The sequence below is a fragment of the Bos grunniens genome, chromosome 4 (genome assembly GCF_055505025.1).
Source record: "Bos grunniens cultivar Pamir isolate PY7600 chromosome 4, Bosgru_T2T1.0, whole genome shotgun sequence".
NCBI classification, from domain to species: domain Eukaryota; kingdom Metazoa; phylum Chordata; class Mammalia; order Artiodactyla; family Bovidae; genus Bos; species Bos grunniens.
Window position 1 is genome coordinate 5,623,884 of NC_141168.1, and position 24,813 is coordinate 5,648,696.

General features: G+C 42.0%; 1 protein-coding gene across 15 annotated transcripts in view; it reads right to left on the bottom strand.

Annotated features, from left to right (window-relative positions):
* The window catches only part of GALNT11 (polypeptide N-acetylgalactosaminyltransferase 11), a 52,700-nt gene continuing 27,887 nt past the window's right edge, over window positions 1–24,813 (bottom strand). For 10 of the 15 annotated variants that reach the window (XM_086394799.1, XM_086394801.1, XM_086394800.1 and 7 more), the window contains 11 exons: window positions 24,474–24,800; window positions 19,617–19,740; window positions 17,974–18,140; window positions 15,200–15,325; window positions 12,786–13,035; window positions 6,840–6,957; window positions 5,448–5,600; window positions 4,878–5,096; window positions 3,500–3,604; window positions 769–906; window positions 1–566 (listed from right to left, as the gene is read on the bottom strand). In XM_086394799.1, coding sequence (XP_086250925.1) covers window positions 435–566; window positions 769–906; window positions 3,500–3,604; window positions 4,878–5,096; window positions 5,448–5,600; window positions 6,840–6,957; window positions 12,786–13,035; window positions 15,200–15,325; window positions 17,974–18,140; window positions 19,617–19,740; window positions 24,474–24,762 — 1,821 coding nt within the window. In that variant the 5' untranslated portion in view covers window positions 24,763–24,800 and the 3' untranslated portion in view covers window positions 1–434. The remainder of the gene's footprint in view (window positions 567–768; window positions 907–3,499; window positions 3,605–4,877; window positions 5,097–5,447; window positions 5,601–6,839; window positions 6,958–12,785; window positions 13,036–15,199; window positions 15,326–17,973; window positions 18,141–19,616; window positions 19,741–24,473; window positions 24,801–24,813) is intronic. The other 5 variants (XM_086394803.1, XM_086394811.1, XM_086394812.1 and 2 more) reach the window with 2 other exon arrangements.

A 24,813-nucleotide genomic window follows, 5' to 3' on the forward strand; every position in this document is an offset into this window, starting at 1 on the left:
TGAATACTCAAAAGGATCCTTTAATGTAAATGTGGACAGTACCATATTCATTAAAATAATTTATAATATTAACTGCCTCTTAAATATAATCTTATAAATGAATGCCTTCTGAAGTTAAAAGTAATGTGGATTCAGTATATTTAAAATTATTCAGAACACGGTAGTAGAAATTTAAAAATTAACCATCACCTATGAAATCTAAGAAGGGAAATCACGACAAGTTCCTGATCAAATAAATCTGAGCAGACACATCAATCTCCTGGGCTTTATCCTTCTACACAAACCTGACTCTCGAGTTAACACTGCATTCTGGTTTCCTACCATAAGGAGGAAATTCCTTAACAGTAGTCCAGAAATGACTTCAGCCTCTTGGGGAAGCATACTTCTTCAGCTTCGTGGTGAGAATAAGCACGACAGTCACTGTTCCGTCCACCTTAAGATTCCAAATGCCACTGCTGTGAGGGGGAGCCATCACAGATCGCCATGGCAACAGAGCCTTTGCGACTCAGCGGATCGACTGCTCGAAGGCACTGGCCCACTGATACCTGGTACAGCCTGTTATTCCTCTGAAAATAAAGCGGAGAAAAACCACCACCAATTACTTGTGTTAAAAAAACTTACTGCCAGCATATGGTAAAGAGGAAGCAAAAATCTCGACGGGATGTGGAACAGAAGATGACTTGTGGGCTGCTGCACACTCAGAACCACCATCTGCAAGCTAGACCATGACCCCTCACGCCTCCCGTCACCATCAGGCAAGTTCCTCACCCCAAAGGTCCACTGCTGGGATCCTCCAGACCCGTGGCACTTCATGAGCCGTGGGGGGTCAGAGGAGCGAGTTTCTGACATATCCAGACAAAGGAGATTATTTAAGACTAACTCATGTTCTTCATTATAAATCCAAACCTAAGGAAGAAAAAAAAAATGTTAAAACCTCAAATTTTCCTTTAGGTTCTGAAATTCAGATTGCACGACCCTTCGCACATTTCCTGTGGGAGTGGACTGACTGAAGATCCCAGCGTTCTACACTGCTTCAACTCTCGGTCTGCGTAAGGACTGCGGGAGCCCAGCGCGGCTGCTGGGTTGCCCTGTGTACACGAAGACTCAGGGCTTTTATTACGAGGTCCACATTCCTCATCACATCAGCCTAGAATGTTATACTCGAATCCCGGGGCCCGGTTTCACTGATGATCTTTATGGTCTCAGTTTTTTAAGGCAAAACAAAGGCCTGGATGTGGCTGAAGTGGATAAGTGCAATGAGTACTTTTTCTCCAACATGCAGCATCGGTAAATCTAAAAGGAAAACATTTTCTCCTACCCTCTGAGTATCGCTGCTTTTTCACATGGGTCCAAGACGTGTGTGCTGAGTCTGTTACCGTGGGGAGAGGGCCCCCCATCACTGCTGCTACGATAGAACATCGCCTATGTTGTCTGACAAAGGAGCCACCGGCCCACGTGTGGCTGATGAGAACTGGAAATGGACGGTTAAAATGTTCAGTTTAAATTTCAACAGCCACACGTGGCTAGGGTGTTTAGTACAATTCTGTGCAGTCCCAGCATAGTATGGACAGGAGAATCACTCCACCTCCTCAAACGTCCTAACGTTTCTCTGGAATGAATTTCAGTCATCTCATCCTCACTACAATTCACTTCCCCGTCCACAATACGGACAGCTCTCGCACCCAGATGTGGCACAAAGTCTTTTTCAACCGTGTTTTCCAGTATGTTGACATCTTAGTGTGCATGGACTCTAGAAATACGCTGTTATGAAACTGCATGCTTTGAAATCTATCCAAAAGAGGTCCAAGTGTTCTTTTCATTCCTGAACGACCCCGTCCGCCACTCAGAGTCACCGAAAGGACACACACAGTGTGAGAATAAATTATGTGAATGACAGGAATTGACATTTTGTTGTGGTTCTCTCTGAACTACTAAAAATGAGGAAAACTCAGTTCCACAGAAAACTTGAAAGGTGTACTTCCTTTGCCATTTCTAATAAATCCATATGGCTTTCAATTTATATACTTCAAATTCATTCTGTGTAACTGAGAAGAATGCTCTAAACAAAACAAAATACTACAGGAGACAACAAATTAATGATCTCTAAAATCATTCCCAATCTAAACAATTGAAGTTCAGCAAGCAGTGTTTGAGAAAGTTCGACAGCCCCATGTAAATCAAAGAAGTTACACCATACGCAAAAATACTCAAAATGGCTAAAAGACTTAAAATGTAAGACATGACACCATACAACTCCTAGAAGAGAACATAGGCAAAACACTCTGACATTTTAATTGTACCGGTGTTTTCTTAGGTCAGCCTTCCAAAGTAAAAGAAAGAAAAGCAAACATAAACAAATGGGACCTACCCAAACCTACAAAGTCTACACAGCAAAGGAAACCATAAGCGAAATGAAACGACAGCCTACGTATGGGCTGGGAGAAGACACTCACAGATAATGCAGCCAATGACTTAATTTCCAAAATACAAAAATAGTTAATACGACTTAACAGCAGCAACAAACCACCCAATCAAAAAATGGGCAGAAGACTAAAGAAGACATACAGATGGCCAACAGGCACAGGAGAAGGTACTCAACACTGCTCATTATTAGAAAAAACCACAAATCAAAACTACAGTGAGCTACCACCACACAATGGTCAGAAAGGCCATCATTAAAAGCGTACAAACACCGTGCTGGAGAGGGTGTGGAGAAAAGGGAATGCTCCTGTATTGCTGATGGGAAAGTAAACTGGTGCAGCAACAGAATGGAGGGTCCTCAAAAAACTAACCATAGAGTCGCCACATGCCCCAGCAGTCCCACTCCTGGGCACATATTTGGACAAAACTAATTCAAACAGAGCCGTGCACCCCTATGCTCAGAGCAGCACTGTTCACAGGTAGCCAAGACATGGAGCAACCCAAATGTCCATCAAGAGATGGACGGATAAGGATGACGTGGATATAATAGGATACTACTACTCAGCCTTAAGAATGAAATAAGGCCATTTGCAGCAACGTGGACGGACCTAGAGGTTATCCTACTAAGTGAAGGCAGGCAGAGAAAACTACCGGACAGTGTCACTATATGTAGAATCTATCTACGGCACTCATGAACGTGTCTGTGAAGCAGAAACAGACCCACAGAGGACACACGTGTTGCCAGGCGGGGAGGGGAATGGACTGAGACTTTGGGATTAACAGATGCAAGCTATTAAGATACAACATGGTCCTACCGTACAGCTCGGGGAACTCTATTCAACATCCTGTGATAACCATAATGGAGAAGAGTGTGAAGACATATGTATAATATGTATGTATTCCACTTTCCTGGGTGGAAATTAACATCATAAATCAACTATGCCTCATTAAAATAAAAACAAACCCAAAACGACAGAAGGAAAGTCAGAGTAAAACCTTGATGTCTGTTCCCCCCGCCCCACCCTCAAGAGTGACCGCAGGCACTCCCCTGAAGGACCCCGCCAAGGGCATCACGCACCTGGTTTGGGTCGCTGTAGTCACACGCCTTCAGCACTACGAGGCCCCCCTTCTCACTCGGGCGGCCCTGGGCCACCAGACACTTGTTGGTCTGAAGGTGATAGAGCTGGAAAAGAAGAGACTGCTCCTAACAACGTGGTACGTATGGATGAACAGAGAGGAAACATGAAAATACTATTTCAAAGGTACGGATTTGCAAGGTCCTAAAAAGAGAAGCATTTTTTATTACTGAATTCTGGCTTCAGTACATAGGATCATCACAACAGAGACTTCAAGGTTGTAGGCAATTTTAACAACAGACGCAGGTGGTGTCAAGTAGAAATTCCACCTAAAGATACAAGATTGCTCATCTGTTCCAGGGGAGGAAGGAAATCAAATTTACCATCTCTGCACTAAAGACAACACTGGGTGAACAGAAACAAGAAGTGGAAACAGCCAGTACCTGGTTCAGTCAACACACACACCTGAGTGCAGATAAATACAGACTGTAAGCGCCACAGGAACTGCAAAGATTTACATCAGAGAGCGTCTCGTCCAGGCAAAGTGGTCAGTGCTTGCTTGCTTAGTTGCTCAGCCGTGTTCAACTCTTTGCGACCCCATGGACTGTAGCCCACCAGGCTCCTCTGTCCATGGGATTCTCCAGACAAGAATACCGGAGTGGGTTGCCATGCCCTTCTCCAGGGGATCTTCCTGACCCAGGGATTGAACCAGGGTCCTCCCGCATTGCAGGCGGATTCTTTACCGGCTGAGCTAGCAGGGAAGCCCTAAGTGATCAGTTTGAAGGTTAAATGTGATTACATACGCAAGGCAGTAACAACAGGGATTTCAATTATATGGTATGCACCCATTTTTACTTAAAGGGAAAGTACATGGTAATAAACATCTCAATGACTTTTATAAGGTAGAGAACAAAAGAGGAGAAAGCTCCAGGCTTCATTCCAGCCACTGAAGAGCTGCTGCCACTGAAAGAGCCAGGACACGGGGCGTGCGGTCTGCCGTCGCGCCACACCGGAACCCGAGCCACCAGTTCTCCCTTCCCGTCCGCAGCGGCCCCATTTCCCCTTTCAGGTTCCTTTCTGGGCTCTGCCAGATGCATTTTACACTCACGTACAATGTCTTTGTGTCTTCACATTTATAACCTCTTGGAAGCTAGCCCATAGCTTAGAGAATGTGCTGTGTTTTCTCTAAAACTGGCAGGTAAGGGATCTTAATATAAACAACAAAGATACTAAATATACCTGAATAGAGGAAATTCTCTTAAAAAATACGTAATGAAAAGCAAGCTAAGGCCTATCCTTAAATATTCTATGAAGTATACAATGTTGTTTATTTTTTTAGACAACATTTACTGAAACACTGGGATAGAATCACTTTCTTACCCTTCCGCGCTGCAGGACTTTGGGGCGTTTTGGCCCCCTGTTGATAAAAATGGGTTGCTGGGGTTTGACATTGGGCCCAGATATCTGCATCTCCGGGTAAATGTTATCCAAATACCATTTAAATGATTTACAATCCAGCTTCTTCCTCAATTCAACACGCTCACTGATGTTTCCATAATTTCTGGTTCTCAGATCAGGTCTTAAGGAAAAATACTGCTCCTGAATTTAAAAAAAAAAAAAAAAAAAGTAAGTGAACGGGTTTTTTGGTCACCTCAGTAAAGTCATTAGAGAGGAAGCGGAGAGGAAGCAGGGGCTGAGGAGGAACCCGAGCAGCAGCAGAGGAGGAGCCTGGCTCTGCAGGAGTCACAAGAGCTCAGAGAGGGGAGCCGGGCGTCCTCCGACACTGGCTCATTACCTCTCACAGACGAGACACTTGGCAAAGTTAAAAAGGAGTCAGAATAAAAAAACTGAGTGAAAGCCTGGGTAGAGAAAGGAGACCAGGAGAAAAGCAGCCGGCGCCCCGTCCCCAGGTGAGCGGCTCGTCTGCAGCCTCTCGAGGCCGGGCCTCACCTTGTACTCATCCAGCCACACGTGCGCCAGCCGCAGGGAGTTGTGCGTCATGGTGTCCTGGCCCTCGGGGGACCCATACGGCCGCCTTTTCCGGAAAATGTGTCCAACTCTAGAGCAAGGGATGATGAACAGCTTACCCCCACACATCCAGATCTGGTCGGAAGCAGAACACGTGTTAATAGTGCCCACAGCACTGCGGGGTCAGCACACGGCTTTCATGAGATTAACCTCTGTTACAGGTGTCTGAGACCCTGCAAGGGGTCTTAGCAGAATAAAGTCAAAGCCGTATTTTAAAATTATCTGTCTTTATTAATAAAAAGAAACAAAACCCTAAAACACTGTGACATTCTTTTACTCTCCTGCGTCTAAAACTGTCTTCCCAGACATGATGTTTTGACAGAACAAGGAAGCTGAACTTCAGGACTTAGGGATGAAGAATGCTAATCAGTCCTCTAAGCTCAGTTTCACACGTACTTTCTCATAAAATACACATATTTTTAGAAAAATATTATTTTATAAAAAATACAGAGTGAGAGTCAGAAGATCTTAGTTCTGGTCTAAATTTTGCCCTTGACTGAGTCACTTTAGTTATTTTAATTTTTATGAGATTCAGTTACCTTATCTACAAAGACTAATAATATCTGTTACAGCTCTCAAATTGTAAAGATTATGTAAGAAAAACTGGGATCAATACATTTGCAAAGATACAAAACGACATACACAAGGTATTACAGTATCTGAACGGGGATCCCATGACATACCAGGAGATGGGAACGAGAGCGAGAAATCCGCACTCTGTCCCTTGCCCTCTTTCCACCTTTTCCAAAGCTTGTGTCCTAACCACTAGCACAGCTCCCTGAGCCACAGATCCCACCCACGACCGTCATCTTTCCAGCCTCAGCAATGAGTGAAGAGATTGTGAAAGGTGAATTTCTTCTGTAGGTTGGAGAAATCTGTGTATACAAAGAATTCAGTAGTCTATGCAGGGGGCAAATATAATTTATCATATCATCTGGGCTACTCCTGAAAGTAAAGGGGAGCTATTAATAAAACTTCTCCAGGAGACAGGTGTAAACAAGGGTGACCTCGAGCAGTCAGGAAAATGTGATGACCAGAACCGTATACATATCCTCGGTCATCAAATAAGATAAATGGACAAAGGAAAAACAAAACTCTAGAGTCAATGCTCACAAAGACCTCTAAATTTATACCACCTATCACTTTAAAATTCTTGTAAAATAAATATAAGGCTTCTCAGAGGCTTTTGCTATTTTGAATGGTATTATCTATATCATAAATTATGGTGAAATAGAGAATTTACAGAAAATATGGGATCACAGATGAAAATTACATTTCACTGCACAGTTAATTAACATACAAAAAAAAATTTACCCGAAATGATATTTCTAAATTTTCTCCTCCCCAGATATCCATGCCACTGTCATACTGTCCAAGTTCATTGAAATAGTTTCTGTTCATGGCAAACAATCCTCCAGCCATTGTAGGTGACCTAGAAAGGGAAGACAGTTACTGTACCAATTCTATAGTCAATTATCTACTTGTTTTTTCAAAAAATGCGGTACAGTTTTAGAACATTACTAATAAAAAGTCATGTCACCAACTCAATGAACTTGAGTTTGAGCAAGCTCCCGGAGAAGGTGAAGACAGGGAAGCCTGGTGGGGTGCAGTCAATGGGGTCACAAAGAGTCAGCCATAACTGAGTGACTGAACAACAGCAACAATAAAAACTAGATGAACTATTCTGAAATGTTTAATTTATGAGGGAATGAGCTGCACTGCCTCGTCAAGTTTTCTAGATCGTGATAGCTGGCAAGTAAAGGCTACTTTTCTAAGCATCACAAATCCTTTCTTTTTTTTCTTATGACTATGGTTGACAGGAATCCACCTGAACTGTTTAACTTCTGTTGACAGGCCCAGAGCCCCTGGGATAAAAACTGGGCTCCAGGGCCCGACAAGGAGAGACCCGACAAACGCCACACTTTGACCTGGACGCAAATGTGGTAGGCCAGTGGTGCGCAAGCCGACGCTTCACTAAGTGTGGAGACATTTTCAGCTGTCACAGCTCAGGGGGAGGGGTGCTGCTAAATACCCTGAGATGCACTAGAGAGCCCCCCATCCCTGCCCCCCCACCTCCAGAAAGAACCATCTGGCTCTGAAGGTCAATCCTGCCACAGCAGAGAAACCCTGTTGGTGAGAACCTGATGCAGACTGGCTCCCACAGAGACTCCAGCCTGGATTTCAGTCTCACTTCCTGGAACTGTGCACCAGGAGTCATGGGGTCTAGTCCTGAGCTGCTTCTCAGAGAGACGCAATATTCTCTGTAGGAGAAGACGCTGCCCGTGTATGAATGTGTTTCTATCATTTTTCATATACAATGTATGCCATTAGAAATAAACAAGCAAACTAACAAATAACCAGGCAATCAAGAAGATAAATCACACGAAAGTAAAAAAGAGAAACGATCTAAAACAGAAACACAGGGGCAGGGGTTTCAGACAACAGAGTTCTATCAGGCAGAGACTAACAACTGCTCAGTATGTTCAAGCATAAAAGACAAGACTGAGAATTTGGCAGATAATTAGATGCTATCAATAAACCAAATTTATGCATATCTGAAAAACACTCTGACAATGACAGGAAAAAAATGTAAGCAGCCGATGAAAAGATATTGCCTTCAAAAGAAACAAAAATAAGACAGTTGTTGACATCTCACCAGAAACAGTAAAAGCCAGAAAGTTCTTGAACAATACCTTCAAAGCCCTAAGAATGCATCTGCCAATCTAGAACTGAATATCAAGTAGAATTATTTTGCAAAATAATGATGAAACAAAGACATCTTCAGAAAAGGAGGAGTAATCGCACCTGAAGTTTCAGCAAAAACAGACACAAAATGTGTCCTTGGGTCAGAATGGAAACAGACCCTAGGGGGGAGCTTGCAGACGCAGAAAGGATAAGAGGGGACTATACAGCTAAACCTGAATGAGTAACGCCTGCACAAAAAGTGGCCTGTGGGGTTAAACACACACACCCATATTCAACACAATCTGAGGTGGGTAACTGGGGTAGGAGGAACATTGTGAGATCCTTGCTCTGTCTGGAGAAAGTACCAGTTTATATTACACTTTGATAAGTCATGGATGAAGGTTATATTCTCTAATTACCCACTAAGAACAGAACATGAGAATGTATATAATGTCTAATAATGGGTGGCCGTTGGGAACAGAATAATAAATCGGAATTCAGACCAAAAGGGCAAAGAGAAAAGAATACAGAACAATTCTAAACTGTCATGCATCTATTAACATGGCCTCAAAATATATGAAGAAAATATATAAAGAACTACCAGGAGAAACAAACACACAACTGTAGTGGGAAATTAATCCACCATTTTAAACAACTGATAAAACATAAATTTTTTAAAAAGAGAGTATTTTTACAACACAATAAACTTGACCCAACAGATGCTGAATCCCATCTTGACAACTGCAGAAAATACAGATTCTGACCACAGTGTAAGCTAGGATTAAATAACAACTACAAAATTTCTATATGCCTGTAAAATAATAAATGTACTGCCAAATAAAGTACAGGTCAGAAAAAACACAACAAGGAAGACATTTTTAAATAAATGACAATCTAAAATGATATGTATGTCACAATTTGTGGGATGCAGCTAAGGCTATGATTAGAAGAAAACTTACCATCTTTAAATATATATATATATATATAAAAGAAAAGAAAAAAGGCTAAAAATTTTAAAAATTTAAACATACAACTCAAGAAGTTAGCAACCTCGTGTATTCAGAGTGAAAGAGCTTATCCTTATCATTCAGAGAAGGGTGTCACATGATGCTGTCAAAAGTCAGAACAAAAAACAATGTTTTTTTTTTTTAAGTATCAAAAAGAACCAATACAGAAACAAAATAACCACACTGCAACAGGAAGAGAGAAGGAGTACCTGGAGTGATGTAAAATGAACTGCCTCTTCCTTTTCCCAGCAGAGCAGGTCTGAAGTTGGTGTGATGTTGGAAAGAGGATTACACATACTACCGTTTACAGTTCAGGAAGTAAACAGAAGACCAGGAAATAAAACCAGGGGAAAGGACTGAGAGTGGGGCAGGGGTAGACGTGGTCACTTCTCATCCTGAATTGTTCTATACTGTGATATGTTACTGTGAATACATGTTTTCGATTAAAAATGATATCAAAAATGAAACAAACACACCCATGAAGATGATGAAGAAACTGACCATTGCACTAAAACAAAGACTGAGAATACGGAGGACAGTCTGAGGATCCTCCTCGCCCTGGCGAAGGCGCCTAAAGTGGAGTTGGCACTTGCCTGCCTCCAGCCCCAGAACGGGAGGGCGCAGACGGGCAGCGTCCCCATGGGCAGCCCTGCTCTCCCGAGAGGCGCTCGTTACCGGACTCGAGAGGCGCTCGTTACCGGACTCCCACCTGCAGGGCCGGGAGCAGAGGTGGGCAGAGCACCACAATGAACGCCCTGGCAAGAAGAAGGGCTGCCAGCCTGTAAAGACACAAGACCTGGGGGTGTCTCCATGGACTTCCCAGAAAACTGCCACAAAGTCTAAGAGCAGAAGACACCCCACCCTGCCAGGAACTCAGGTCAGCAACCTGAGCTGGCCGGGGTTCCATCAGCCTCCCCTCCAAGTCGGCTTCGGATGAAAGGAAGCTGGCAAATACCCAAAGGCCAGCTGAGGTGCCAGCAGCATTCCAGTGGGAGGTGTGGGGAAAGTGTTCTCGACTACAAGTGAAGACAGGCATGCCTATGACTGGGCAGCTTCACTCCTGCAAACCAGAAGCCATGAAGAAGGATGCTGACAACAGCTTTGACAAAATTCAATACCCATTTATGATAAAAATTCTCCAGAAAGTAGGCACAGAAGGAACCTACCACAACATGATAAAGGCATAGCAAACATTCTTCTCAATGGCGAAAAACTGAAAGTATTTAAGATCAGGTACAGGACAAGGCGCCACTGCCGCCACTACTATTCAACAGCGTTCTGGAAGTCCTAGCCACGGCAATCAGAGAAGAAAAGGAAATAAAAGGAATCCAGATTGGAAAAGAATAAAATTCTCAGTTTGCAGACGACATGATACTACACATAGAAAACTCTAAAGGTTCCACCAGAAAATTATTAAAGCTAATCAATGAATATAGTAAAGTCACAGGATACAAAATTAATACACAGAAATCCCTGCATTCTTACACACTAACAATGAAAAATCAGAGAAGTTAAAGAAACAATCCCATTCACCACTGCAACAAAAAGAATAAAACAGCTAGGAATAAACCTACTTAAAGAGACAAGTATATATAGTTTTCTGTATACAGTTTAATACAAGTTTAAACTATATACAAGTACATCGTTTTCTGTATACAGAAAACTATAAGACACTGATGAAAGAAACCAAAGACAACAAAGAGCTGAAGAAATATACCATGTTCTTGGATTAGAAGAATCAATGTTGTGAAAATGACTATACTACCCAAAGCAATCTACAGATTCAATGCAATTTCTATCAAACTACCAATGGCATTTGTCACAGAACTATTAATAATAGAACAAAAAATTTCACAATTTGTATGGAAACACAAAAGACCCCAAACAGCCAAAGCAATCTTGAGGGAAACACAGATCTGGAGGAATCAACCTTCCTGACTTCAGACTACACTACAAAGCTACAGTCACCAAGACAGTATGGTATCCGCACAAAAACAAATATAGCTTAATGGAACAAGACAGAAAGCTCAGAAATAAACCCACGCACCTATGGGCACCTTCTCTTTGACAGAGGAGGCAAGAACAATGAAGAAAAGATAGCCTCTTCAATAAGTGGTGCTGGGAAAACTGGACAGCTACATGTAAAAGAATGAAACCAGAACACTTCTAACACCATACACAAAAATAAACTAAAAATGAATTAAAGGCTTAAATGTAAAGTGAAAGTGAAGTTGCTCAGTCATGTCTGACTCTTTGGGACCCCATGGACTACAGCCTACCAGGCTCCTCCATCCTTGGGATTTTCCAGGCAAGAATACTGGAGGGGGTTGTCACTGAAGCCAGAAACTATAAAGCTCTTAGAGGAAAACATGTGCAGTACAGCTTTGACATAAATGGTAACAAGATCCTCTTTGACCCACCTCCTAGAGTAATGGAAACAAAAACCAACAAATGGGGTCTAGTTAAACTCAAAAGCTTTTTCATGAAGTCTAAGAGCAGGGAAAACTGGACTAAAGTACCCTGTTTAGGCATACATCGGTGGTGAAACTACAGGAGAGCAAGGAAACGATGAGGGTCCAGGTAGTGACGCCTCTGAGGACCAGGCCAGGGGCTGTGGCCAGGAGAGGTACAGAGGCCGTGTGGGCGCTATTTCTTGACCCGGGCAGAGTTTCACAGGTGTTCAGATTACAATCATTTACTAAATTGTAGGCATATATATATACACACACACAGATGTGTACTTTTTTACATATGCTATTTTTCACAATAAAAAACTTCTTTAAAGAACAAACCCAAGAACTTAAAAAAGTATAAATACAGATAAACATGAGATTGACATGAGAAATTTAGAACAAAACAAAAATAAAGAGAAATAACATATAGGAGCAGATTTATAATATTCAAGAATATGGATGAAAACTGAAAATAATTCACATACTATGACTTTGTGTGGTGCGTCCCTTGTAGCTCAGTTGGTAAAGCCTCTGCCTGCAACTCAGGAGACCTGCCTTCGATTCTTGGGTCGGGAAGATCCCCTGGAGAGGGAAATGGCACCCACTCCAGTATCCTTGCCTGGAGAATCCCATGGACAGAGGAGCCTGGCGGGTACAGTCCATGGGGTCACAGAGTCAGACACGACTGAGGGACTAAACCACTACCGTGGCTTTGTGCACTACTGGTGGGAATCCATCCTAAAATCCTAACTGTAGTTATGTACTAAATGTTCTTCACAGCACCACTCACACTAGCAAAGAACTGGAGATGTGTTATGACCAACGCAGTAACCACGGGCTCTGATAAAAACAACACAACACGGGGGCCTCCAGGCTGTCCGACACAATTATCCCAGGATACTGTTGACTTCTGCCTTTCTCACTGAGATATAAATCCTGAGAGCATGGACAATTTCTATCCATAAATCTTTCCTTAGGTCTTGGCAGAGTACATTAAATTCAGCAAGCACTAAAAAGTCCTTCATGGACAAACAAGCCAACACTTGTGCTTTCTGCAAAGCTTTGAGCGTGTTTTCTCTTCGGGGAACTTTCCCGACAGAGAGGAGAAAGCTTACTTTATGGGTGCAGTCGCTCCCTCCGGTCCCCCGAGCTCGGAGAGCGGGACAAGGTCCCACTTGAAGTGCAGCCCCCAGTTGAAGCCGCCCCGCACCACCGGGGATGAGCTGTAGGCCAGCGTGTCGGCGCTGATGATGTCGATCACTGGGCACACGACCGTCTGCCGGTCCTCGCGGATGGCGGCCAGCAATGGCTGCAGCCACAGCACGTTCACCTCGCAGTGGCTGTCCAGGAACACCAGGACTTCTCCTGCGGGGAAGCCACAGAGGCCCGAGGTCAGCGCCGCTCACGAGGCAAGAGGCCCCCGGCTCCAGAGAGAACACCTGTGCAGGTGAGCAAGCTGACCGCCACCCCTCCAGCCCCAGCTAGCAAATTGGTCCTGGGAGCCCGTCAGCCGGGAAATCCTGCTTCAAGGGTGCTGCCACGACTGAAGAACATACACAGACCATAAAAGCAAGTCTTGAAAACAGTTACAGTTACAAACAATCCATATTCTCCTCAGTAAAAAACCAAAAAAAAAAAAAAAAGACTCTGAGGCTCACCGGAGCCATCCAGTTCTCTGACAGCCAGGTGTGGAGCAGTGCAACAGGAGTGGTCAGCTGTGTCTGTTTTTATTACAATTATTGTAATGGATATATTTGTGAATTTACTATGTGACACGTCCCTGTCTCAGCAAACCGAGGCTAGAGAACACAGCTCACTTTCACTGGTGACTCATAAACGTGCCCCATTACCAATTATTTCGACAACACAGGATTCTCAGGAGTGAGGGCCATGTGGCCGGCTCATCACGTTGCCACATGGCTCCCCGCTCCCGTGAATCCACCACTCGACAGCCATGTGACCATCTCGCCCTCCATTTCCCACATTTCCTTTCCAATTCCCTCAGTCTCATGGGCCAGAGGACACACTTTCCTTCTCGTCAGTAAAATAAAAATTGTGAAGATTTTCTCATGCATTTTTAACTCTGCTTGATAAACGTGAGCAGGAGTGAGGGTTTCTTTGATAACTTAATGGTTACTCCTGAACACCTGAGCAACTTAGAATCTTGTCATCAGACAGCATTATTATTATTCCAAAGCTTTATCTATGAAATAAATGTACTGATATAGATTTTACACAGACTTCATAAAGCAACCAATGCATCCTATTTCAATTAACAACAGCAGAACCTCCAGCAAGAAAGTCCTCCAGAGTGACAGGGACTTGGCCGTGTCCTTCAGCGCCTGTGAACGACCTTCACAAGGTCACCAGATGTCATTTAATACAGAAAAGCAAATTGTTCAATCTCTTATCAAGGTTCCTTTGAGGGGAAAATTACTAATAGCTTTTCTTAATTCAAAAAATATTACTTTTTCTATAAAAGTCAGTTTAACTAAATGAAGGAAGATAATACATGGTCACGCTGAACCTGAGACCGATTTCCCCAAAACTTTTTTTTTTGACAGATCCCAAACTATACTTGAACAAGGACCAACACGACATAAAGAAAAAAACCAGATGCCGACTGCTGCCTGAAAAAGCTTGCAGTAACAACGCACTGGGAAAGCACAGTGTTCTGTGACACGATCTCGCCGTCCCCCACAAACACCCCAGTTTCCTATCTCGTGCCTTCTGTAAGTCAAAACAGCCAAGTCAGAGAGTCTTTATTTGACTAGAACTCTACAGAAGACAAATCACAAGCCCTGAATTCAACCTGCATGTGACTGTGGACTGGACGGAGGGGAGCTCCGTCTCATTCGTTGTTAACTGCTTCTGTTCACTGCAGGTGAAGACAGAGGAGGGAAGAAGGAAGACAGTACAAATGAAGTCACAAACGAACCCCGCAAACGAGACAGGGGGTGTACAGGAGGGGTGGCGGCGGACAGCAGCGCGAAGCCCACCGTGAGCCCCGGTAACCAGTCATCGGAGGAGGGCAGTGTGTGGGAAGGCAGATTTTCTCACTATGAGGGTATGCCCCACCAAAGTTTCAGAATTCCAAAGTCATCTTCATGATTTTTTTTTTGGGGGGGGCCATATTTCCAGGTACTACATGAAATATTAGACACTTAATATTTTTAAAGAGATTCATTTAATTAAATAAATGTATTTTAAAAAGGAAAAGCTTTTATTCAGATCGTAAATGAAAATCACTGGCACCAACCTTCCATAGAGATAAACAGAAATCTGAACCGATATGATACAGCTGAAGAGAAACAGAAGCAGACCAGTGAGGACTCTAGAGCTCGCCTTCCTGGGGCCTGGGCTTTGGGACAACGGGGCTCCATTAGGGAAAGGCCTTACCCAAACTGCACAAGCCTCATCTCTCCTGCTGCCAGTGCCCACTGAGACTCTACTCGCCACAGACAAATGAGGAATCAGGAGGGCAGGAGAAGAGAGCTCTCATCACTCAAGAGCCAACGGGAAGTTCTACCTGTTGCGTGGGCTGCTCCAATCATTCTTCCTCGAATCAAGCCCTCGCGCTTTGGATTTCTTATCACTTTGATTTTTCCAGGGAGGTATTTTTGGATGTATTCATCTAGTTCTCCTTTCAAATCATCTGAAATTGAAGATCGTTCAAACCACATGAGACGCGTGCACAGGTATTTTAGACACTCTAGAGCTGTACCTGGTGCTTGCAACAACAAGCATTCAAGTAAGTATTACAGAATCTGCCGCTTTATTTTAGAAGGAGAGCATAGCTTATCCTGAAAGGAAGAAAAAGGAAGAAAATGAGGGATCAGAGTTGGAATACTAGCCTAAAGGAGTAGTTACTTAACTTACAGACTTTTTGTATTTCCATAGCAACTAACTCAACAATTTGCATAAAGAATGTTTAAAATGAGTATTTTGAGTGTATGAATGTTCAGCTGACTACATACAAATCAGACTTAAAGAAGAAACTGATATGTAAATGCCTTTTTTCAAAGTAATTTAAGTCCTACTCCATTTCAGAATAGTTGAGAAATAACTTCTTTGCCCTACCAAGAATTATATAATAGCAGCAGTAAATACATTGTTATACTAATTTATAATTTAGCATCTTCCATGGGCACTATTTTTTTTATAAATTCTAGCTCATTTACCTTTAAATTTCATAACTTCAGACATCATACAAGATCTAATAAGTAATTCTTTCCATAGTTAGCATATAAACCATTGTAACTGATCATGAGTTTTCTCTTTTAGAAAAAAATATCCACAGAATGAAAAACAAATCACAGGCTGACATGAAAAAATAAATTCAACACCATAAATTTTAGAATTATATTACTTAGCCAATCTTCTACTTGGTCCAGATGCAAATTCTTAGGTTTTTTAATCATTTATTTTTTAATTAATTTTTCCGTTTCTCCTATGAGGTTTCAACGTTTACCAAGGTTTGAGAATTTTACTCTTGTTGATCTGAACATACATTTACTCATTTTGTATACTTAAGTATACTGGCATACCAGTTCTGTTGTTGATACATAAGGAATGCTTAATAAAGACTCAAGTTGTGAAAAGACATGTAACTGGCATATAATTTATCAGTGTATCTCTGCAGCTTACTGTTAATGAAAAGAGCAGAAAGCTTGAATGGTAGTGGTTTCATCACTCAGTTATGTCCAGTTCTCTTGCATTCCCATAGACTGTAGCTCACCAGGCTCCTCTGTCTGTGGGATTTTCCAGGCAACAATACTGAAGTGGGCTGCCATTCCCTTCTCCAGAGGATCTTCCTGACCCAGGGATAGAACCTGAGTCTCCTGCACCAGCAGGTGGATTCCCTGGGTCTAATTTCAACTCTACCAGGTAACATCTTGAGCAAATTACTATTTCCTCCTCTGTAAAATGGGAATATCACCTCTCACAAGGTTGAGGACTGCCCTCCATCCTGCTGTGTACATGAAATCACTCTTAGGAAGAGTCTATGCTGAATTAAAGAAAGGTAAGAAGCATATTAAAAAGCACAGACATTACTTTGCCAACAAAGGTCCGTCTAGTCAAGGCTGTGGTTTTTCCTGTGGTCATGTATGGATGTAAAAGTTGGACTCTGAAGAAAGCTGAGCGCTGAAGAATTGATGCTTTTGAACTGTGGTGCTGGAGAAGACTCTTGAGAGTCCCTTAGACTACAAGGAGATCCAACCAGTCCATTCTAAAGGAGATCAGTCCTGGGTGTTCTTTGGAAGGAATGATGCTGAAACTCCAATACTTTGGCCACCTCATGCAAAGGGTTGACTCATTGGAAAAGACTCTGATGCTGGGAGGGATTGGGGGCAGAAACAGAAGGGGATGACAGAGGATGAGATGGCTGGATGGCATCACTGACTCAATGGACGTGAGTCTGAGTGAACTCCGGGAGTTGGTGATGGACAGGGAGGCCTGGTGTGCTGCAATTCATGGGGTCGCAAAGAGTCGGACACGACTGAGCGACTGAACTGAAGTGAAAGACGTATGTACTAAAGCCTAAAGTACCAGTGTTCAGAGACCATCTAAGAGCCATCACAACGCCATCCACTTTATCTGGAGGCAGCTGATGTGACAGACTGACAAGATAAACCTAAGCCAAAGCGTTTTGCCAAGTTAAAGCTAATCCTAAAAGGTCACATACTGTGTGATTCTGTTTATGTAACAACCCAATGACAATACCATAGAGATGGAAACAAAATCACAGAGATGAGGGCTGCCAGGAATTAAGGATGTGTGGGCAGAAAGGTGCGTGTGAATACAGAGTGGTAGCAGGTAGGAGATCTTTGGGGTGATGGAGTAGTCCTATCTGTACCGTGATTACAGTGGTGGTTACAGAAATATACTCACGGGATAAAATGGCAAATAACTGTACACACACGTGGTATCAATGTTAAATTCTGGCTTTCAATACTGTGTTATTATGTAACCAATGGCGGAAACGGGGTGAAAGGGCACACAGGACTTCTTTGTAACTCACTGCAAATCTGTGATTATTTCAAAATAAAATTATTATTTTAAAAAGGTAAGCCAAGGGGAAAATTTCAAGAGCCTAATTTGGGTAGCATAGTTTGAAAACAGATTACACAGATAATGCAGTTTCTCCAAAACTACGCTACAATCAGGCGTGTAATTGTGGTTGGCTCTGCTGCAGCTGCATGCACGAGGGTCCTCCTATCTTTCAGGGACTGAATGGCCAGTGGTCATTACTATAGTGAACCAAAGCAGAGATCCCACACTGCCAGTTACAGTATTCCTCACCAAAGTCACTGTCATCGTCCACGAGGATAATTTCATGAAGAAGCCGGGCTGGCGTGCGGTCCAGGACGCTGTGCACCGTCCGGAGCAAGGCAGACAAAGCTTCATTGTAGAAACAAATAACAACGCTAGCAACTGGCAGATCCGCTGGGTAAGACTTGTCTTTACATCTGTAAAGACGAATATGAGAAAATGCTGACATTTCAAAAAGCTTGAATGTTTTAGGTTATCATTCACTAAACATTAACTGCTCCCTTGTTGAGCCTCTTCTTTACATCATTAACAATTTTTATTAAAAAGTGGTAAGGAATTAATGTGCTTTCTTATTCAAGCATTTTATAATTGTTAATAATTTCTCCCTCCGTTTCCTGCTACTCTGCTTATTTTTAAGTCAATTCAAGTTTTTAAAACTTGAATTTTTTCTTCTTTGGTACAGAGGTTACACAAAGATGTGTTTTTACTGAAATCACTGCAAGTTTTTAATGCAGCAATCAACAGCTGATGTTCAGTTTCTTCTCAATGAAGTTTCAAAAGTAAATATGAATATCTGTATTTGAAAATTTTAATTTTTGCTCAATCATATAAAAAGATTTGAGTAAACTATGACATATATCAGGATAATGGACGAGCTTCCATGTAAGCAACTCTTTGATTTTAAAAAAGGTTAGGTGGCTTTAAGTGACCACAAGGAAAAAAAAAAACCGCTGACTTAAAAAATAAAATCAGGAATTCCATGTTCTTCTGCACAGCATACAATGCCTTACAACGTCTGGGCCCTGCCTACTTTCAGCCTCTTGCCATTCTTTCACTACAGGCAAACAGAACTGTTTCGGTCCCTTTGACAAACGGTATATCTCCTGCCTCAGCCTGTTCCCATACAGGGGACAACCTTGCTGTACCGCACTGTTCAGTCCCTCTCTCTGACGCTTCCCTGGTCACTCTGGGGTGGGGGCCCTGTCTCACCCGTTCCTATCAGAGCCTTCATTCTTGTGCTACTGTAATTACTCACTTCCTTATCAACCTCCCCTGACAGGCACTAAGCCCTGGGAACCGAGGGGCTATGTCTTATTTTATTTCCAGAGCCTAACAGAGTGTCCAGCAAACAGTCGGTGCTGAAACAGATCTGTAGAGTGAATGACTGATTGACTGTATGAAAGAAAAGCCTTTGAAAAAACAAAAAGAATGAAAACAGAAAAGTGAGATCACGAGTAGAATTCTTCACTGATGTGAATTCCTTTTTGTTATGAATCCAATAAACAAACATTTAAAATAAACATATACTCAGAAGGTTACTTAATTATATGCAATTAGTATTTCATATTTTTCATATTTTACATTTCAAAAGAAACCCAGCAAGCTCTAGAACCCTATTAGTACAATCTCAGACCATGTGGCTTCAAGCATAATAAGAGTGGAAATAAATCTGTCTTAAATTTTCTAGTGTCATGAATGACGAAGCCTAATTGCAGATTATTAACAGGACAGGGGAGCCTGGTGGGCTGCCATCTATGGGGTCACACAGAGTTGGACATGACTGAAGGGACTTAGCAGCAGCAGCAGCAGCAACACCACCCCCATGACTTATCATACCGCACTAAAAGCACTGTGTTATTAAAATGGCGAGCAGAAACTAAGAAGGAGCGTACGCTGCATTCCTCGTATCTGGCACGTCTCTGTGGTAGCCCAAGCGGTTACTGATAAGCATATTGAAGGCATGTTTCTGATAGCCCAAGTCTCTCAACTCCTGATCACGTTCATTAAAAATCATACCTGCAAAAGAATGAAGTCACAGTCAGTGAATTAAATCTGGAAATGAATGCTACAATTCCTGTTATGATCTCAAGAAAATCTTGGGGATCTCCCTAGTGGTACAGTGGATGAGAACCCGCCTGCCAATGCAGGCGACACGGGTTCAACCCCTGGTCCAGGAAGATCCCACATGCCACGGAGCAACTAAGCCTGTGCACCAAAGCACTGAGCGTGCACTCTAGAGCTCGTGAGCCCCAACTACTGAGCACACGAGCTGCAAGTACAGAAGCCCAGGTGCCCAGGCCGGTGCTCCGCAACAAGAGAAGCCATCGCAATGAGACGCCCACTCACTGCTCGCCACAACTCAAGAAAGCCCAAGCAAAGCAACAGTGCAGCCAAAAAAAGTAAATGAAGAACAAAACTTAAAGAAAATCTTGGCTTTAACTTCTTATAAATAGGTTAATAGCCATGTTTCTCAAACCTAGTTTGTCTCCATTTTCAAAAAACTGTGTCAAGGTTTAAGTCAAACTTTCCTCAAAAAAGCAAGTGTACTTTAACCATAAATTATGGCTCATTAGCCATAATTTAAGAATAGTTTCAAGAAAAAAAAAAACAACTTACCTATGACCAAGAAAAAAAGAGACTTAATGATGATTTATACCATAAAAACAACAGATTACAGAACCCCATATGGATCTCAACAGGCCCCAATTAACTGGGCAAGAGGTTTTTTTGGTTCTGTTTTCTAGAAAAAAATTTTTACCCCAAGTTTTTATATGGACTCTTCCCCTAGAAAATTGACTATTGATAACCCTTTCTGTAAAATGTCTCCAGTTCCAGACTTTAATCAACTTCACAGTCAAGAAGGTCCACCACAGAGCTAATCAAAATCACTATAATTTAACACCTTTGCTCTCACACTGTCGGAAATCTTACCTTTACCTAGAATAGTAAGCTTCCTTTTGCTTTCTCTTTCCCACATCAAACATTTAGCCTCTGCTCACAGAATGACTCCCCTATAATAGCATTTCCTGAAGTCGAGTCATGGAAAACTAATCCCACTGGACATTCAATTCAGTTCAGTCACTCAATCGTGTCCGGCTCTTTGTGACCCCATGAATCGCAGCACGCCAGGCCTCCCTGTCCATCACCAACTCCCAGAGTTCACCCACAGTCACATCCATCGAGTCAGTGATGCCATCCAGCCATCTCATCCTCTGTTGTCCCCTTCTCCTCCTGCCCCCAATCCCTCCCAGCATCAGAGTCTTTTCCAATGAGTCAACTCTTCGAATGAGGTGGCCAAAGTATTGGAGTTTCAGCTTCAGCATCATTCCTTCCAAAGAACACCCAGGACTGATCTCCTTTAGAATGGACTGGATGGATCTTCTTGCAGTCCACGGGAATCTCAAGAGCCTTCTCCAACACCAAAGTCCAAAGGCATCAATTCTTGGTGGTCAGCTTTCTTCACAGTCCCAATCTCACATCCATACATGACTACTGGAAAAACCATAGCCTTGACTAGACAGACCTTCGTTGGCAAAGTAATGTCTCTGCTTTTCAATATGCCATCTAGGTTGGTCATAACTTTTCTTCCACGAAGTAAGCATCTTTTAATTTCATGGCTGCAATCACCATCTGCAGTGATTTTGAAGCCCCCCAAAATAAAGTCTGACACTGTTTCCCCATCTATTTCCCATGAAGTGATGGGACCAGATGCCATGATCTTCGTTTTCTGAATGTTGAGCTTTAAGCCAACTTTTTCACTCTCCTCTTTCACTTTCATCAAGAGGCTTTTTAGTGCCTCTTCACTTTCTGCCGTAAGGGTGGTGTCATCTGCCTGTCTAAGGTTATTGATATTTCTCCCGGCAATCTTGATTCCAGCTTGTGTTTCTTCCAGCCCAGCGTTTCTCATGATGTACTCTGCACAGAAGTTAAATAAGCAAGGTGACAATATACAGCCTTGACATACTCCTTTTCCTATTTGGAACCAGTCTGTTATTCCATGTCCAGTTCTAACCATTGCTTCCTGACCTGCATATAGGTTTCTCAAGAGGCAGGTCAGGTGGTCTGGTATTCCATCTCTTTCAGAATTTTCCACAGTTTATTGGGATCCACACAGTCAAACGCTTTGGCATAGTCAATAAAGCAGAAATAGATGTTTTTCTGGAACTCTCTCACTTTTTTGATGATCCAGTGGATGTTGGCAATTTGATCTCTGGTTCCTCTGCCTTTTCTAAAACCAGCTTGAACATCTGGAAGTTCACAGTTCACATATTGCTGAAGCCTGGCTTGGAGAATTTTGAGCATTACTTTACTAGTAGAGGTTAAAATGAAGAAAAAGATTTCATGGCCAAACACTCAGGAAAACATGGATTTTAAAAGTCAAGAACGGGCGTTCCCTGGCGGTCCAGGGGTTAGGACTGAGCACTTTCACTGCCACTTTTTTTTTTTTTTAATGGGCAAATAGTAACAGAAAAAAATTAAAGTTGAGTAAACTTTTGTTCTTAAGAATGCTGATTGTTTTACAGATACACAGGTGTGAAGGGATGAAATACAGAATGCAGTGTTTTCCCAATTTATTATTTGATTTATCCCGAAGATTTTTTCTAAGGGTTTTATGGTCTTTGATCCATTCTGAGTTAATATAATACAATATGAGATAAGGGTTCAACTTCATTCCTTTGCATGGGGATATCTAATTGGCCCAGCGCCGTTTGCTGAAAAGACCATCCTTTCAACATTAGCTGCTCTTAGCATCCCTTTCTGAAAACCAACTGACCACACGTTACTTGTTCTTAGGCGTTACCATAGATGCTACTTGACCACAGATGTCGGAGGGTATATTTTTGGATTCTCAGTCTATCCTGCGATGTACGTATCTTTCCTTATGCCAGTATCACACTGTTAGGAAGTTTTGGAAGAGAAGTATGTGTTCTCCAACTTTGTTCTTTTTCAAGACTTCAGAGCACCCTGCAATTCCTTATCAACTTTTGACTCGGCTACTCCATCTTTTCAACAAAGGCCATTGGGATTTTGATAAGGCTTACATTCAGTGTGAGTTGCTTTGGGTGGCACTGACATTTTAACAGTACTCAGCATTCCATCCATGAACCTAGGACGTCTTTCTATTTATTTAGGTCTATTTTTATTTCTTTCTGTTGTGCTCTGAAGCACAATTGATGTACAAATCTTATACCTCCTTGGTATATTTACTCTTAAGTACTTCTTTCTGATTCCACTGTAAATGAGATTGTTCTCTTAATTTTACTTTTGGACTATTCATCACTAATGTCCAGAAATACAACTGGCTTGTGTGTGTGGATCTTATACCCTGCGACTTTGCTGAATTCATTTATTAGCTCTAATTGTTTTGTGATCTTTAGGATCTTTTATAAAGAATTTAGTTTCTGATGGGTAATTTGAGTTTGTCACTTCAAATATCTACAATTCTCTCACTACTACATTCAAAGGCAAAGTCCATTAAAAATGGCAAACCCAATGTTACAACTTTATAAAAATTTTATAAAAATTACTATAAACAAAAAGTTAGAAAAATTTCCATTAATGCTTTTAAAAAGGTCCCAATGGCTGTTTGAAAATGAATAGAAGGTATATTTTATGAAAAATAAAGTAAAAGCTTCCTTTTCCTCATATAATTTTCAATACTTTTGACCTCCTGTATAAGGAAATGATTAAATTCTAGAAACTGATGAAATCTGTTTTTACATTTCCTTTATATTCTGTGGATCTTTCAATCTCTCAGAATCTCTCACTATATGCTTTTACTCTTAAATTACTTATTATTTGATTCTTCAATGAAGATCAATGTTCTTAAGTTTTAAAGACAACCAAAATGGCTCATATATCCCTTAAAATAAAATTTGCTGAAACCAGAACTCTAGAACTGCAGTGTTCAGTCTTGCTTCCAAACTGAACAGACTGTAATTTTTGAAGAATAAAAAAACTCCTATATTTAATAAATATATTCCAGCGACTCAATAATTTTACTTGTAAGTAAAAATCTTTTTAGATATAAGTAGTCCCAAGGCAATGGCACCCCACTCCAGTACTCTGGCCTGGAAAATCCCATGGACGGAGGAGCCTGGTGGGCTGGAGTCCGTGGGGTCGCTAAGAGTCGGACACAACTGAGCGACTTCACTTTCACTTTTGACTTTCATGCATTGGAGAAGGAAATGGCAACCCACTCCAGTGTTCTTGCCTGGAGAATCCCAGGGGCGGGGGAGCCTGGTGGGCTGCCATCTGTGGGGTCGCACAGAGTCAGCCAAGACTGAACTAACTTAGCAGGAGCAGTCTCAGTTTATTTCTAAACCCAATGGTTTATGTCCTGTCTTAACTCTGCCTTTCAAAATATGTTAAAATAGTCACTTTTCAACCATTGCTTTCCCTTATTAAATAATGCTAGCAATTAAAATCTTCCCCCATAGGTTCCATTTTCTTTCCAACCACTTAATTTTTCTTCCTTTCTGCCCTCTCCCACCTCCCTCCAATTTTGGACCTCATAGTTTCTCCGAAGTCTTCATAAAATATTGAAGTCAGAACTGAACAAAACAGAATATAACTCCTTACTTTGTCTGCAAAAATCACAGGACCCCAGCTAGTTCATGAACAAAACACATCAGTACAGAAAAAAGTCACATGTCTAGTCCTCTGAACAATACGTGATTTAAAGAATATTTGCACTTCCAACGATGAAATATTTCGACACGTTGCTAGCAAATATCAGGTACACTTACCCAATTCAGAAGAGAATTTCACGTTGCCTCTTTCTGGATCTTCAACATGATTATCTATCATATCATCAATTTTGTTTGCTTTGAACTGTGATTCTAGACTTGGACCTCGAGTGAAACGGGGATAAAATTTTTTGGGGAATGGTCCGTGGGGCCCAGACCCCTTGATGGGCACATTCTTAAGTGGCTGAGTCACTTCACTGAAGTTGAAATAAATAAAAAGCAAAAGCGTCCAGGCTGCAGATGTAAAAAGGCATCCATAACAGAAATACCGAACTGTGACACTTCCCATTATAGACCTAGCATTGCTGAAGGGCCATTTTCAGTTTCCTAAAAGAGAAGG